Source organism: Lathamus discolor, chromosome Z (genome assembly GCF_037157495.1).
Source record: "Lathamus discolor isolate bLatDis1 chromosome Z, bLatDis1.hap1, whole genome shotgun sequence".
NCBI lineage: Eukaryota > Metazoa > Chordata > Aves > Psittaciformes > Psittacidae > Lathamus > Lathamus discolor.
The window spans coordinates 110,675,281-110,692,648 of record NC_088909.1 but is presented as its reverse complement, the minus strand read 5'-3'; the positions used below and the strand labels follow the sequence as shown (position 1 = coordinate 110,692,648).

At 44.0% G+C, this 17,368-nt stretch overlaps 1 protein-coding gene across 4 annotated transcripts in view; it reads right to left on the bottom strand.

Annotated features, from left to right (window-relative positions):
* Positions 1-3,177: 3,177 nt before the first annotated feature.
* The window catches only part of SMAD4 (SMAD family member 4), a 29,615-nt gene continuing 15,424 nt past the window's right edge, over positions 3,178-17,368 (bottom strand). For 3 of the 4 annotated variants that reach the window (XM_065661582.1, XM_065661584.1, XM_065661583.1), the window contains 7 exons: positions 16,223-16,342; positions 15,981-16,091; positions 14,152-14,202; positions 12,250-12,433; positions 11,088-11,256; positions 9,796-9,934; positions 3,178-8,193 (listed from right to left, as the gene is read on the bottom strand). In XM_065661582.1, coding sequence (XP_065517654.1) covers positions 7,982-8,193; positions 9,796-9,934; positions 11,088-11,256; positions 12,250-12,433; positions 14,152-14,202; positions 15,981-16,091; positions 16,223-16,342 — 986 coding nt within the window. In that variant the 3' untranslated portion in view covers positions 3,178-7,981. The remainder of the gene's footprint in view (positions 8,194-9,795; positions 9,935-11,087; positions 11,257-12,249; positions 12,434-14,151; positions 14,203-15,980; positions 16,092-16,222; positions 16,343-17,368) is intronic. The other variant, XM_065661586.1, reaches the window with a different exon arrangement.

Below are 17,368 nucleotides of genomic sequence, written 5' to 3'. Positions count from 1 at the left end.
GCCAAGGGAGCCGCGCAGAGCTGCCGAGGATGAAAGGAAAAGTGAATTTAAAGCTTCCTTTGAACTTCCTACAGGAATACCAGCGTTGGCCTCGCTCGGCCGCCCTGACCTGCCTGCTGGCAGCAGGGCAGTGGCCCGTGCCGCTGCCGGGTGCTTCCCCTTCCGTGGACGAGATTCCAGGTGGGTTGAGTCACCCATCACAAGCGCTCCCGAGCATGGAAAAATACCATTCATGACAGCAGATGGATGGGAAGCGGCGTGTTCTGAGCCCGTGCCCGTCTCGTGCAAGGCCAGGGTAACCGGCAGTGCAACGGGCGCTGTAAATAACACACGTTGGAGGGGCTGGGGCTGAGGATGCTGATGTGTGTCTGGAAAGGACGAGGGTTTAGCTCCTCGCTGCCAGAGGTTTTATGTCTGAGGCCTCTTGCTGCAGCACGGAAACTTCTCCAAGTGAAGTGAATTTAAATACCCTTTGATCTCTTCCCAAGACATTATTGAAATATTTAGTTATTAAAAGGGAGTAATCTCCTTTCTGTCCCCTTGAAGAGAATGAACAGATTTCAGGCCATGAGCGCCAGGGAGGTGGCTTTGAGGACCACAAGCTCCATCACCACCATGTACTCCGGGAATGTGTTTACAGCCCATGCTGAGGCAGGGAGATGAATCCTCCCAAAGCAAAGCAGCCTCAGGTATCTAAGATCTTTGGCCGGGCAGTAACACATGTCAGCGCATCCCTGCGCGCTGCCAGCAGGAGCGGCTGTTTCCATTTCCCCTACAGAACAACCATAAACTGGTTCTGGACAAAAATGCCCCGTCCTGGAGGGAGCTGCTCCCTCCTGCAGGTGCCCCATGCTAAGAAATGGGGAAGGAAGGACGCTTCATCAGGGAGCAAGAACAGATCTGCGCTGACATTGCTGCAGTATCTGAGCACACTGCATCGTGAGCCAGCACAAGGACCAGACAGAGCGAAGTAGGCTCCTTCCAACAACAGAACTAGGGTCAGAAGAGGGGAGGACAGACAGGAGAAGGCAGCTCATGGCACAGAGGGGACACGATGACTTCCAAAGGCATCGTTAGAGCGCTCTGTGTGAAGCACAGGGTGCAAACCTCCCTCAGACTGGGGGGGACGGTGATGGGAGGAGAGGTATCGATTGGAGGTTACAGAACACTCCTGCCCCAGAGGGTGCTCAGGCATTGGAACAGGCTGCCCAGGGCAGGGCTGCAGGCACCGTCCCTGCAAGTGCTCACACACCATGGAGACGAGGCCTCAGTGCCGTGGGTCAGTGGTGGCCTCGGCAGTGCTGGGGAACGGACGGACTGGATGAGCTTGAAGCTCTTTTCCAACTTAATTCTATGGTTACATGAAAGGCAACGTGAGCAGGACACAGCCTGGCATCGGGAGGTCACTCAGCGGCACCCCACTGGAGCAAGGCCATGGAGATGCTGCCAGGGCTGGGGCTCTGCTCCATCCACCCAAACCAGTGCCCTACGATTCTATGCAGAGCTTCCCCCCGACACCTGCACCCGACAGAACCACCCCATCCCTGGTACCTCCCATGGCTGGGATGCAGCGACCAAAGGGGACGGGACCCTCAGGGATGCTCCTGAAGCCGCCCGCTCCCCGCGCCCCCGTTCCCCCCAGCGGAGCCGCGGCTCCTCAGCGCGGAGCACTACGGACACCTAGCGGCACCGACCCGGCCGGCACCGCGCCGCGGCCCGAGCCCAGCCACGGGGCACAGCCGCGGCCACGGGGCTGCACCGGCCAGGCCTTGGTCACGCCTGTGCCCAGTGGGAATGCCGGTGGCAGCGCGGCGGGCAGGGGCCTGGCATGGGATGGGGATTATCCCAACCGCTCGGGCAGCAGAGACCCTCTTGACCCGGGCACAAGGCACAGCCGTGAAGCGGAATGGTGCTGCGGGACATCATCGCAGAGACACAGTGAGAACAAGCTCAGGATGCCTTCAGTGGCACTATCACCAGCCCTTCCATGCCAGGGAAGCCCCAACAACCACAGGAGCCATGAGCCCCATGTCCCATAAATCACAGAACCCCAGACTGGTTTGTGCTGGAAGGGAGCTTAAAGCTCCTCCAGCTCCAACCCCTGCCAGGGCAGGGACCCCTTCCACTGGAGCAGCTTGCTCCAAGCCCCTGTGTCCAACCTGGCCTTGAGCACTGCCAGGGATGGGGCAGCCACAGCTCCTCTGGGCACCCTGTGCCAGCGCCTCAGCACCCTCACAGGGAAGAGCTTCTGCCTCAGAGCTCAGCTCAGTCTCCCCTCGGGCAGGTTCAAGCCATTCCCCTTGGCCTGTCCCTACAGGCCCTTGTCCCAAGCCCCTCTCCAGCTTTCCTGGAGCCCCTTTAGGCACTGGAGCTGCTCTCAGGTCTCCCCTTCAGGAGCCTTCTCTTGTCCAGGCTGCCCCAGCCCAGCTCTCTCAGCCTGGCTCCAGAGCAGAGCTGCTCCAGCCCTCGCAGCAGCTCCATGGCCTCCTCTGGCCTCGCTCCAGCAGCTCCACGTCCCTCTTGTGCTGCTGCCCCAGAGCTGGATCAGGGCTGCAGGGGGGGTCTCCCCAGAGCGCAGCAGAGGGGCAGGATCCCCTCCCTGAGCTGCTGCTCACGCTCTGGGGGTGCAGCCCAGCACACGGGGGGGGGTCTGGGCTCAAGCGCTCACTGAAGCCGGGTCATGGGGAGCTTCTCCTCACCCAGCACCCCAAGTCCTTCTCCTCAGGGCTGCTCCATCCGGTCTCCCCCAGCCTGTGTTTGTGCTGGGGATTGTGTTAAGGATGGAACTGAACTCCCACACACAGGACAGCAATCTCACACCAACAAATGCAACTGCAGAGCCCTGTCCCTTGCTCCAAGAACACACAGAGCTTGGCTGCTGGCTTAAAATAAGTAATTTCCATCAATATCAACACCCACAGACCTGTTGTGCTCCAACAGGTTAAACCAGACAGGTACCTCCGTGCCTTTGGTCACCCAGGGATCCTACCACACTGGACACACACTTGTCTTTGCATTCAATGCTGGCTGCAGCCCAGTATCCACACAGAGGATGCTGAGGAAAGGATGCTCCGAAACCGCAGCCCTGACCCAGCTCCAGACCGTGGCTATCAGCTCTGACAGCCAGACACAAACAGGGTAAGCACTACCACTGAAGGCAATAAACAAGCCAAAGACTTGACTCTTTAACCTTTTTTAATCAAAAACATACTCTGTTACAGAATTTCAGGAAAGTTAACTACAGTATATTATCCACAAACTAGGTCTAATGAAAAACATACAGTAAGCTACAAAGGAACTACTGGGAATTCCGTTGACCGCTTATCAAAAGGCAATGGCCGAAAGCAGAAATGCTTAGCTAGGCTTTCGTGCTAAAAAAACCCCTCTCATGGGGAGTTTTGGGTTCTGGTGCTTCCCAGCTCTCAACCCAGCTCAATCACAGCTTTGTGGTGGTACCAAACTTCACCGAGAAGACACAGAAAGAGGTACCAGAGCAGGAAAGCACTGGGTGATTCTGGTGAGCTCGAAAGGCTCATGTCCTGTAAATTTAGGAGTGATGGTACCAAGGCACAACAGCAGCCAACAGTGCCGGAATCTCTGAGGTTTTCATGGGCAGCACCTCTGCTTTCCACCAGGTCTCACCAAGTGAGAAGCCAGGGCAGTTCCTGGGGACCCCAGCAGCCCTAAACACATGCTCACACCTCCCTGATCCCTTCAGAAACGCTGTCGAGAAGAGCAGAGCATTCTGGAGGTGGTGATGTGACAAAAAGGTACATGCAGCACCCAGCTCCTGCATGACTGCTGCAGAAATGCTTTCCACTGGTTTCCTTTTCCTTCCCAGGAACAAAGAGCTGAGTAAACTGCAAGAGGGGTAGGCGCGACCAGCTTAGTGCTCATGAGTAACATGAACACCTATGATAGGGACTTGCAAATCTCAGTCCCAACAACAGTGCTGTGGCCCCCAAAAACCTGTTGCCAGTCATGGAAACGCTCCTGGCATCCACAGGGCCAGGCAAGACCATCGCTTTTAATGTTTATGTCTTTTAAAACAACAAAAAAGAAAGTCACCTCCCAAAAATTGTGTCCTTCTCAGTACCTGACAATGAAACGTCTTCCGATTTCAGAGCAGATGTGAAGTAGCTTGAGGCCTGGCAGGAGGAGGGTGGGGAGGAAAGAGGATTTCTTAAACCAAGCCTGAATCCCACTTAGAGGCAGACCCATCTGGCTGTCTTTTAACTGGCTGCATTAGAGAAGTGACCAGCGAGCCTAGTCACCCTGAGCAGCAGAGTACAGATGCAGGTCAAGGAGACAGTCCTTTCTAAAGCGCTTACTCTTCCAAGAAGAGATTAGAGAGGTGTCAATAAAGACCACCACCAAGATGTAAACAACATTTGATGGGTTCAGGGGCAGGAGTGCCCCTATACACACTGGCATTGGAATTGTTTTTAATGGTTCCTAGTAAAAGAACTGAGGCAGTTGTTCCTGAGCTACGCAGAGAGGATGCTGTTGTCGTTGGAAGTGTCACAAGAAGTAAGATGGTCTCAAAGGTAAGGCACAGGAGTTGGACACAAGTTCAATGACTACTGCTGCTACCTGTTCTGTGGCTGGGAGAGACTGTCTTGTCTCCTCTGTACTTGAGGTGCCCATCTATAAAGCAGCCAGAGCTCTTCCCAGGTCTCCTGTAGGCATAAGCTGTTAATGAAGTGATCTATATCACAGAGGGGAGTCCAGTTAGAATTCCTATTAGAACTGAGTAACTTAAAACCATTCCAGCATAAAAGGCTTCCTCTCCTACACCTCTACTCTGTGTTAACTTCAAATGCCCTCGCTTTCAATAACACACAATAACACAGCTCACAATAACACAGCTAAAGCCGGCTAAAGCTTCCGGTGCTAATCCCAGCTCTTCAGTGAAATTACACAGTGCCCCACGCACAATGCTGGGCTTGAGGAGGACATAACTGAGAGTGAGAAGCACAGGGGTGATTACTTCACCGAGAGAACTCAGCAGAGCAGACACAGGCACAGGATCGCAAGCAGGAGATTGCTGGCTGAAAAATGTACTTGTTGAGCTCACTGAACCTGAGACATTCAGAGCTGAAGAGATGCGACTCCGACATCCCTGCCTACGGCACGTATGGGGATCGTCACGGCTGTCAAGGAGCTGTAGCTCTTCCTTGAATCTGAGAAAGAGATGTAAATGCAGGACTGCCAGAGATTCAATGTGCCGCTGCTGAAAGGTTTCCAATTCGCTATGTGCTGCCTTCTATGCCTTGTGGTAAGAAATAAAAGCACAGAAATTACATTAAAGGAGTATTAAAAACTAAGAATAAGAGTCTCTCATTTTGCCCTTTAACAGTTAGAGCTGCACCTTATCGGTAATGGCCTGCTGGAGAAGATGAATGCCATTTCAGTATCTTTACTGACTTACACAATGTTCAGGTTTCTCCTCATGTGGAGCCTGATTTCTTGGTTCCAATAAACTCATATGACATTATTTTGCTGTTCTACCCTGAACATTCCTGGCCATCTAAATACAACACCATGGGTACCATTCACTGCAGGTAGAGGCTTAAGGAGATTTCAAAAATATCTGCAAAAAGAGAAGAACTCTTTAACAGCTGAATTCTTTCCGACTGTATTAGAGGCGAGAAAATCAACAATCTTTCACTGTTTTGTCAAAATTTGGCACAATCAAAATGAGAGCAACTGGTACAAAGGGTTTTCTGTGAAGTAGCCATACATAGATCAGTCATCCACAAGGATGAGCACCTTGCAAAAACACTAAGTTCAACACAGCACAAGCACATGGCCTCCTAATCAAACAGTCTATTACAAGAAATTGATCAGATGGAAGGCACTTCCCAAAACCCGAGGCACCTCAAACCCCGCTGTATGAGCAGGACTGGCAATTCAAAGGGGAGGCTGGCAAGAAGAATGTGTGGTCAGGTTTTTCATTTCTTCCCCCAGATCAAGTTTTCAGTTGTGGATGAAGTGTTACTGAGCCGCAGGTTAATAAGCTTCTCTGAGGATGTAGTCAGAAGCCTCTTATCAAAACGCTCCTCAAGGACCTTGCTTTTCAGACAAACTGCATCATTAAGAAAGGGAAATAAAAAAGGTTTTAAACCGAAGGCCTTGAGAAAGGCAAACACCGTTTTCAAAACATCAAGAAGTTGCTGCAAAGATGGTAAAAACCCACCCAACAATGAGCTCATTAGAGGCAAGTCCGAAGAAGGAAACACTGTTAATGAAAATACAGAGAAAACTCATACATTTCTGGCTGTCGCTAAGACAGAAACAGTGACTGCTGACTGCCTGCCTAAGAATGTCAGCACACGGGGAAAGCAGCACCTAAGCACTGTGTGTCACAGCCCTAAGCAGATTCCTGAAACTATGCAAGAAACTTGGCAAAAAGCTTCCGAATACTCTCTTCCAAGTCTTCTACTTATGTTAACCACTACAGCTATGCTGCCAGGTCAGCTCAGAACAGCATGACAGGCAGACCAAACTGGCATGGCTTGAGAGATTTAAGCTGGAGTCTATGTACTTCTAAGCCTGCTTAACTGAGCTCTCCACACATACATGGGAAAATAAGGAATTCCTGCTCCCTCCTCAGGCCCCCTCAAAGAGCCAAAAGAGATACCCTCAGGACACATTTCCATCAAGAAGCACTGAAAGGAAGTAAAACTGGACTGGCTTCATGGCCAAGAAAAATTCCTACCACTACTGGCTGCTGCTGCTGGTCTTGCAAAGGACACTAATCCATCACTCCAGATCAATGATTTCATGGTGCAAAATTACATAACAGAAGCAAGTTAAATTTATAAAAATCAGGGTTTTCATAGTTTTATTTATACTATTAGCTAGAGAGAAAGCATACATATTGTATCTGTCATACAGTCAATAGATTTGCAGGGTTTTTTCTACTGTAAATTCTCTATACAAAGTCATTGCCAATTGATACGGTCATTGATGGCATAGGGCTTAAAATAACCGAGAGGTATAAAAACAAGTTTGCCATCTTGCCCTGAGTGGAAATGGTGAACAGATACAAAAAACCAAATCCTAAATATTGATGTATTATTATTATACATGATTTAATGGTATATGCAAGTAAAAAGAGTCATGCAACTTTTTAAAATACCTGCCAGGTTTTACTTGAGTAAAATCATATAAGTCAGTAGTAATTATGAAAATACGTTCCTGCCATTAGGTACTCGATATGCAATTTCAGTGGCAACTTCAGTGGCAGACTGGGTATTTCATGTTAGATCTGAGTGCCAGCACTGAAAGTATCCATTTCGTTTAGTGTTTTAAAACTCATGTGTCTATATAAATAAAAATCTAAAGATATCTTTTTTAAAAACTGGTGAAGGAAAAGCCACGTTTCTTTTCCTTGCTATTTCAGATCAATGCCAACAACGTATGTCTCATCCCTCAATTTTTGGCAGCTTCTATGTTTTAATCTGGAAAAATCATAAGAAGATAGTCAACAAAATAAAGAACTCTTCTGTTAACCATTGTTCCCTAAAAAGAACATCACAAATCAGTCTGAATTGTAAAGCTGCTATAAGGTAAATGCTTGTAACTACTAGAAGGAATTTTCAGATATAAATATATATATATAATATATATTCTGCATACAAAAGGCTCCTGTGAGGCTTATCACCAAGATGCCACAGTAGAGAAGGAAAATTTTCGCAGGGAACAAACCCAACACTGTAAAGTCTCTATAAGGCATTTACCTTTCACTTTAAGCCCTGTATTACGACATTTAAGTTCTGAAAATAACTGAAATTCAAATTCTGCATGTTCAGTTTCTTTCTGCTAAGAGCAAGGCGGCAAACGCATTTTTAAAACCTGTTTTAAGAAGATTAAGCAAAACAAAAGTAAAATATATCTTCAGGTTATAAACAGAATTGTATTTTACAATCCACCATCCTCACAATATAATGGCCCACAGCAGTGCAGCACAAGGATCTCAGTCTAAAGGTTGTGGGTCTGCAATAGGCATGGTATGAAGTACTTCATCTAGAAGCTGGAGCGCACGGTGTAAGTGAATTTCAATCCAGCACGGTGTCTCTTTGATGCTCTGCCTTGGGTAATCAGGTCCCCAACCTTTCACGAAACTCATCCTGAGTATGCATAAGCGGCGAAGATCATCTACACCAATTCCAGCAGCAGCTGACAAACCTAAACAGGAGAGGTTTCAAGTAAGTGTTCATGGACATGTTCTTCCATTATCTGTTTTAGCCACTCATGTTTGTTTGGGTCTTCCTTCACGTACAGTTCCCTCTAACCACAGCTAAAGCCAATCCATATTTCTAGATCTTTGCTATCACAAATTACAGAATCACAGAATGGTTTGGGTTGGAAAGGACCTTAAGATTACCCAGTCCCAACTCCCTGCCATGGGCAAGGACGCCTCACACTAGACCATGTCACCCAAGACTCTCTCCAACCTGGCCTTGAACACTGCCAGGGATGGAACACAGCAATTATTTTGCATTTCTTTTAATTAGTTGTTTTTTTCATCGTTCTTCAACTTCGAAATATTGAATCGCTTATGATAAAGCGGACATGATGAAACCCAGTATCTTACGTGATACAATGCATGTAAACCTTATTTAGGAAATACAGTCAGAAAATACTTATTCTTGAGGTCTGCCGAATGCTGCATTTTCAACATAGAACTCAGGCTTACCCCCTGCAAGAAGCTGGATTAACAAATGACATTACTTACATCTAATAAAAAGATTAATAGAGCTGGCAAGCTTCAAATCACACGTACGGCTAAGACAAAAAGTTACATACATTCCCCAAATGCCCTCAGTGATTTTTAGGATAGCCAGAAAGAGCCACATGGAATTCAGGAAATGCTATGGCACACAGGAATAAGTTCTTTACTGCAAGGGTCGTGAGGCACTGGAATGGGCTGCCCAGAGAAGTGGTAAATGCTCCACCCCTGGCAGTGTTCAAGGCCAGGCTGGACACAGCCTTGGGTGACAAGGTCTACTGTGAGACGTCCCTGCCCATGGCAGAGGGGTTGGAACGAGATGATCTTAAGGTCCTTTCCAACCCTAACTATTCTATGATTCCATGATTCTATAAAGCAGCCTGAGACATGTTAGTACTTATGCTCTTAAACAATACTGAAGTACAAGTTCAAGGATCTAGAATTTAGTAATTAAGGAAACTTTACCCCAGAATAACTTAAAAAAACCCCCCCAAAAAAAAACCCATCACTAAACACCATGACACTCTTTTTTCCTCATCTCAAGAATCTTAGTATTATGTTTCCCTAAACCTAGTCAAGGACTTTGTTGCCCAGTAATCCCATTGTTTTGAACACTATTTTCATGAGATTAGATCTCAAAGACTATTTTTTCAAAAGCTCTAGTCTAAGCAGCCCCGAAGTATCTTTGTTTAAAGTAACAGGGTACACTATTTCACCTCGCATATGATGTGTTCTCCATTGTACTGCAAAAATTGAAGTGGATCTGCTTATTGCACTCCAAGAAATACAGTAAGTACTTCTTAATAAGCAGTACAATAAGCAGCCACTTCTATATCCAATATTTCCTGAAGACTGGTGTGTAGAGCAGGTAAAAAGTGGATGAACACAGAATGATCATGATGCCACCCAGCCCCACCTTGCCTCACTGCTGCTACCTCGCTCCCACTTCACTTGTGCTGTTCTGGGGGCAGCAGGTGGATGGGTGCTGTTACAAGGCAGAACTCTGTCCTTTATTTTCAGGTAAGGAATAAAGGAGACCAAGCAGTTGATGTACTCACTAATGGCTGGGGCTATTCCACCTACTGATCCTGGTCCAGGGATGTTTCCTGCTACTGCTGCAGCTTGAGCAGCAGCAGCAGCTTGGGCAGTGGCAGCCTGCTGCTGCATCTGACGATGGCACTGGCGCAAGTCAAACACCTTTAAAAAAAGAAATATTAGATTATGCAGATTTACAGAAATCAGTGAAGGAAAAAATTCCTCATCTCCCACCCCAAATAATCTGGAAAACTCTGCTTTCCCAAAGCAAATCCTACAGTCTCACCATACAGTTAGGTAAAGCAAATCCTCTCTTACTAGTTTAATTTCTAACAGATTAAAGGTGATTCATAAACACTCTTCATGTTACCACACTGGCAGTTCCAGAACCTGGCTGAGCTGAGAAGGCTGCAGCAGTAGCTTGTGTGGAACTGACCGCAGGATCAAAGTCTGAAGGATACTACATGCTGCTAAAATACCAACTTTTTAGTTAAATATCCGTATTTACACAAAATAGGCATATAAATAAAAATGGAAGCCAGCAAGTCCTGCTTAACTTTGTCAGACTTCATTCTTCACTGCTTCATGGAAATGTGTTATTGTATTTAAAAGAAACACTGATAATTGATTGGCCTGAGGTTTCAGCAGCCAGATTTTGGGTTGGTGGCATTTTTTACCTTTGTGTTCAGGTTTGGCACTAATGTATACAGGAATTCTGTTCTTGTACTAGAAACCTTGTACACAGAGGCTGACAGGGTTTCTTTCACCTTCATTACACAACCTGCCTGCAAAACTGAGGATTAAAAATAAGTAACTCCAAACTTCAAGCAGTTTCTCTCAAGAATTACTTTTTTTACAAGTGTGACTTGTGCTAAATAAAGTTTCACGTCTGACAGAGGCACCTCTGAGTAACAACCTGTTGAAAATAATTTGTTTCCATGCAACTCAAGTGACCCCTGGATCACTTCTGCACTTTCCCAACTCTTCTTGCTTTGGAGGTAAAGAAACAGATAACCTATGCTAACAAATTTAGTAGCAGTTAATTTAAAACTGTAAGGCTAAAAATATAAAAACCTGCCATTAAGACTGTGATGAAATACAAGATTAGTCATTTCTGTAGTAGCTAGATGATACTTTCATTTTAGAGTAATTTTAAAACCTCAGGAGACTTATGAAATGGGAATTTTAGGGCTTTTTTTAAAAGATAATCAAAAACAAAAGTTACATTTATTTCAGTATCTCATCACTTTCCCAACATATACCAGAACCAAATGCTATTTCCCCCACAATTTTCATCCGGGAACATCAAACTAACCTTTATATATGCACTTGGGTAAATCTTGTGAACAGCATCCCCTGGAGCACGCCCTGCTTCTCTATCCAGGTAGTAACTCTGGACGAAGACCGCATGGTCACTGAGGCATCTAACCCACACGTCACCTTCGCCTTTGCACTCCAGCTGCACTCCCTTACCTATGTGCAACCTTAAAAAAAAACAAAACAGGTACAATGCACCCATGTATGCATACTATAAATCACACTTTACTAAATAACCCTAGGTCTCCAGCAGTTATCTGTGGTGCCTTAATTTACACTCCACTCACTGAAGGATTTGAAATTCTAATTATTATCTGAGGTATAAGTTAGTAGATAGTTACAAAAAATCAGTACAGTAAAAAATACTGTAATACCATGCAAAGATCTACATGGACAGAATGCAGAAACTGTGATATCTGAGCAGCAACTACTGCACTCACTGGCAGTACAGAGACGGGATACCAAACACATTCAGCTCTGTTCAGAAGTGGAAAATCACCCACAAGTACTCCAGCACAGAAAGTCACTCAAGTACATACACAAAGCCACATTCTAATGCAGAACTGTTTTTTCATTTGGATCACATTACAGCAATCTAGCATCTTACTTGTCACAATGCAAATCTGTGCTTGTCACAATGCACATTTCTGAAGACATGGAATAATTTTCTTCTTTTTTTGTTTCAAAGAGAGGAAAAAAAAAAAAGCAGCAAGATGGCTTCAGTTCTCTGGGCTTCCACAAAGCCTAGCACGTGCATGGTGAGAATGAATGAAAATCCAAATAGCTCTCCATCAATGTTCCTTTGCTTCTTTGACAAATCTATATATTGCTACTATTCTCACATCACTCTCTGGTGTGGAGAGCTAATATTCAGCCTGCATACATAATGGCACGGGTTGCTAATTTTATCCCTGACAGCAGAGCCTTTGAGAGCAATGAAAAGCAACGTGCTTCTGCAAAGCACTGAGGGTCTTTGTCAGGCAGTTCACATTTTGAATGCCTAACAGCAGTGGCCTAGAAAGATACACTCTGCTGCAGTTAATTCAGTTAAAAGAAACATACCATACTTGTAGTTTGAAAAGGGAGGCACACACTGAAGGCAGAAACAAAATGTTATGAAATACCACAGACAGCTGGAGCTTTTGAGATGTGCGGATTACCTTGCTCTCTCAATGGCTTCTGTTCTATGCACGTTGGAAAGCTGGCCCAGGCAAAAGCGATCTCCTCCAGAAGGATCCACATATCCATCAACAGTCACAATCGGACAGCTTGAAGGGACCTTAAATGTTTCCCCAACTTGCACATCCATTTCAAAATAAGCGATTGAACACCAATATTCTGGAGCTAAAGAATATACATGATTAGCTGACCACAATGCACAAAAAGAAAAACTATAAACCCATTCCAGGTAATCAATTAAGCCTTCTGAAACTGCATTTGTCATTCAGAGTAAGAGTGTATATTCACATAAGCCAAGTTCAGATAGACAAAGGCACGTCTGCTAGCACAGAAAAATGCTACATGCTACAATGAACATGGGTTTGTCATTTTTGAGCACACACTGATGTGAAGAGGTTTTGTAGTTAAGACCTTACAAGTCTCGGTACCATTTATAATTCCAGTTAGATTCTGTAAGCCGTCTGCATTCCTGCACCTTCCAACTATTGCTTGATTTTGTTCTTTAACATAAAGTAATACATTGTATGAAACCCAAACACTCAAGTAAGTGAGGAAACCTGACAAAACACCAAGTGACTTTATATACGTGTACCTGCTGCTTGTGTGCTACCTGGGAGCAATTGGATTGTCAAGCCTTCCACACAGCTTATTGTGTTTGCTTTCAAGTGTTAAGAGTTTTTCTCTTCAGACACGCTAAAACCTAAAGTTGGCATAAGCTGAAGTTGCTGGGGATTCTGGGGACTCGGCCCCTTTGCTGACTACAAGGGCACATTTCCACAAAAGGCTAACACAGCAGTTTGCTGGGGAGGACAAAGAAAATCAGCACTACACTGGATTCAAAACAGGGTAAGCAGAAAAGGACCTAAACACAACATCCTGATAAGCCAGGAGCAAAAGACCATCTCCAGGACCTTGACATGTATTCATTTGTTACAAACAGCAGCACCCAAGAGCACACCTACTTGCCTGAAGAAATTGTTGTTCTGTTTTTTAGGAAAGAATAAACCAAGGTGCCTGAATTCCTTTAAATTATTTTATCTTCAAATGAATACTCATGTCTCCAAGGAATGAATAGGGTGAAATCAATAGCTCAATCAATAGGGTAAAAGAGACATAGTAAATAAAATAAAACACAATTTACCTACAGTTAAGTTCAGCCAGCAGTTATCACAGTTTTTTTCTGATACTGATTTAGTCACTTTTCAATTAACAAACAATTTAAACTTTCAAGCTTTTCACCTATGCAGCTTCCCTGTGCAAGCAACAGCTTTGCTGTTGTTAAAAACAGAGTATCACCTTGTACCTGCAATGGAGCCAGCTTGTACTGCAAGACAAGACCTCCTTGGTTCCATGAACTGCTACATTAATGAAGACTCCTGGAAAGAGCAAGGTTCTACACAGAGGCCCAAAGAGGAACTTGAGCACCAAAATGCAAGGACAATATCTATCTTTCAGTCTATCTGGCTGTGATGATAGACTTCTGGATTATGGATGAGAGAGGGCTTTGGCATGACTTAAGGTCCATGATGGCTCTAAGCAACCAAAAAAGTACAACTTCAGGCACCTCGCAAAGGTTATGATCAAGGATATTCAGAGTTCAGACACCTCCAGTGTATGTTTGAGGACTGCAGTTCTTGACTTAGGCATCTAAACTGAATTCAGTTTGCAGCCTACGTCACCGTTCCAAAAGAGACATCTGAATTCAAAAGACTTACCACAAAACGGTTCTCTTTCCTTCCTTCCCTTTTGAATATATACCTCAAATTTTAGAGTATTTGATACAAAAAATATCCAAACACACACACAAAAAAAAAACCAACAGACTCAAACCGGGAAGTTATTAGCTTCCACAACATTAGCATTACATGTTAGATTTTACTCACCAGGATGATTTGATATAGGAGGCTGGAATGCAAGTTCATTGTGAACTGGCCCTTTAAGAGAAAACATGCAATTTGTTTTACATGAGAAAAAGCAAGGTTTTCTTTCTTAACTTGTTTTCCTATAAAAAGACACCTGTGAGGATGCCAGATGTTACAAATCCCCGTAGTTTCTGAATCAACTGGCCAAATCTGACAGGGGAAAAATGCTCACAAAAGAATTACTCTCTCAGTGGTTTCCTAAAAATCTGAGGAAAGAGCTCCATTAGTATCCCAGGAGGAAAGACTGCATGCTGCTCAAGTCTGAGCCAGCTCCAGGAGAGAGCAGAAACCAGATGTAGCACAGAGATGTAATAGAAATAGGACCTAAGCTCCACATCTGCCCTCAAGCTAGGCAAGGAGAAAACCATTGTACAGAGGCATGTGATATAAATCTGTCAGAAACCATCACAGAACAAGTTGCCTAGCATGCTGTGGGCTTGACCATGAGAAACACTCCCCGAAGATGGACAGAAACCCGAGAAAACTCATTTTCTAAAGACAAAAATATTGAACACAGTCTTGGTATCGGTCAGTTTATTCTCTCCATTTTCAAAACCTGGAAGTCCCTTTCAGGTAGCAGAGAACAAGAAAGAAAGACTTAAACATAGTATTATAAGTAACAGCAGCTTTTGCAACACGATGTCAAAACAGGCACAACGCTGGTAGGTGTCAAAACATGCAACTCTCTGAAGTGAGAAACGGCAGCAGCCAAGAAAAGCTCTATGTGGTATCACTAGCCAGTTAAAAATATTAATTATAGAAAGATACATGCACTGAAGAGTATTTATAGAGTATCTACAGCACCACTGAAGTTTTTACATCCTGGTACTTCTGACAAATACAAGATAAATGAAGTGGGATCTTAACAGAACAGAGTAATTAACATCACCGTACCTAAACCACAATTTCGTGATAGAAGGTGAGAAGTATTTCTAACATTAACTTACCGTATATTCACCCCTCCACTAATAAAGACTGCTGTAAAAAAGGTGATCTGGTTCAGTACTGTATTAGGATATAAGGAACTGCTCTACCTTTTTGCCACAAAATTTAGAGAAACTTGTATTTGGCCAGGGTTTTTTTGCATTATACTCTGTATAAGGTATATACTGTGCTAGACACTTGCACTAAAAGTTTTATCGCTGTTTTTTTCTGTTCTGATCTCCTGTACCTTACAACAAGATGTTGTGGTCCTACTTCAGATAAAAAAATCATTTTCAAGTTTGTGTGCCAAATGTAGCCATCAATCAGGCTGTGGTAAGACCATGCTTTACTACATGAGCTTTCACAAAGTTCTTTCACACTGGCTAGTATACATGGACACAGGTCACCCAACGCTTTAACGTATATTGCTACATCATTAAGACAATACTTCAAAATTTCTAGAAAATAAACACAGCTGGGGCTTTTCAAGTACTGAAAGAAAAATATCCAAACAACACATTCTGCATCAGCTTCATCTGTCACAAAGGAAATATTTACTATTAGATTGCAAAGCTTTAGAATCAGAGGTTTAGAAAGGAAATTCTATTTTTCTCAGGTACTGTAAGACATCTATAACATAGATGGTACCAGTATAGCTACCTGAATTTCTGATCTGCTGCTTTACCAGAGGAAAGTCTTATCAAGCTCCTACATTTAACTGTCAGAATATACTAAACACAGTAATGGTAGTTCTGTAACAACAACAACAAAAAAGGATATGGGGGTAAAGAATCATCACGAATGAGCCCCCACCATTCAACAAAACTGGAAACAAAGCAAGTGATATGAAGATCTGCACTACTTACAGTAATGTCCAGGATGCATAGGTGGATGGTGCTGAAGATGGCCATTCTGGTGGTGAGGTATGGTAGGTGTGTAGGCTGCCGTCCGACTTCCAGTCCAAGTGGTAGTACTATCTAGAAAAAGAAAGGAGTGGTTGGTTTTTAAGGAAGCTTTTCTGCATCTCACTTCTAATCCTCTATTTCTCCTCAATATTTGGAAACCGGTTTTAGAAAACTAAGAAGAGTGCACATATGTATATACTCACTGTGATGGTAAGTAGCTGGCTGAGCTGTAAACCCATTCTGCTGAGTTCCTGGCTGAGGCCCTGAAGCAATCTGTAAGAGTCCATCACTATGGCTACCTGTCAATATACTGGTAGGTTGACCTGGTAAAAGAACACACTACCTATTCATGAACGTTCCAAAATTTTAATTAAGAAGAGCTCAGCACTACTGGGTAGGAAAATACACTCAACTAAGGGCACTGCAAGACACAGTTCCTACAAGTTTGGTTCAGTATTTTTTTCCACCCACCGGAGTGTCTTAGGAAACTTGAAGCAAGATGCTCTGCATTAGCTAATTTTGACTGACACCCTTAATATTTTAGCAGTACAAGTATGCAGAGAACTCTGTTCATCAACCATATCTTTGCTCCGTTCACACCTCATTTTCCAGTTTGGAAGGACAGAAGAAGAGATGTCACAGTTTTATTGAATAACATCGCTGGAGCAGATTTGGTAAGAATCCAAACAAGCCAGCAGTAGGTCCAATCAGTTGCTTATTTTCTGGATGTTGTAACTACTGTTCCTAAGGAGGACACTCACTTAAATTTATGTGCCTCCAAAACATACTGAACAGTATTTTGTTTTTAAAAACAGTGTTTGAACAGAGCTGCACACATCACTGGGCTGTTTCTGAGAAAGCTTCTGGGATTCTTTTTCTCCCAGATAAACATTTCAAGAATCAACTAAGATTTAAAGTAAAACTATAGATATTTTAGAACAGGTTAACAGAATTTGATCTTAGAAGGCTTCAGCTCAGCCATTAACACTAAACTGGTCAGCAGTTTCACAAGTACATTTGCACTCTCTCAAACTGGTGTAGCTAGCACAATTTAACACATTGAAAACTTGAACGAAAACCTAAAGAAAACAAGTTTTTTTTTTTTTCCTGTCCACTGGGCTCCAACAATTACAGCACCGATGAGAAAAAGTTACTGACTATAAACTGTTGTGCAAAGGCAATACAATTAAACTGCCCATCCTTTTTTCTCTGCTGGAGACAAATAGACATTGTATCTCAAACTTGGCAAACCATCTGTAGCTTTAGCAGAAAAGTAGTCAGCAAAGATTAAAAACATTATCAAAACACCATTAAAAAAATAAAATTTGATAACATGAAACCCACACATT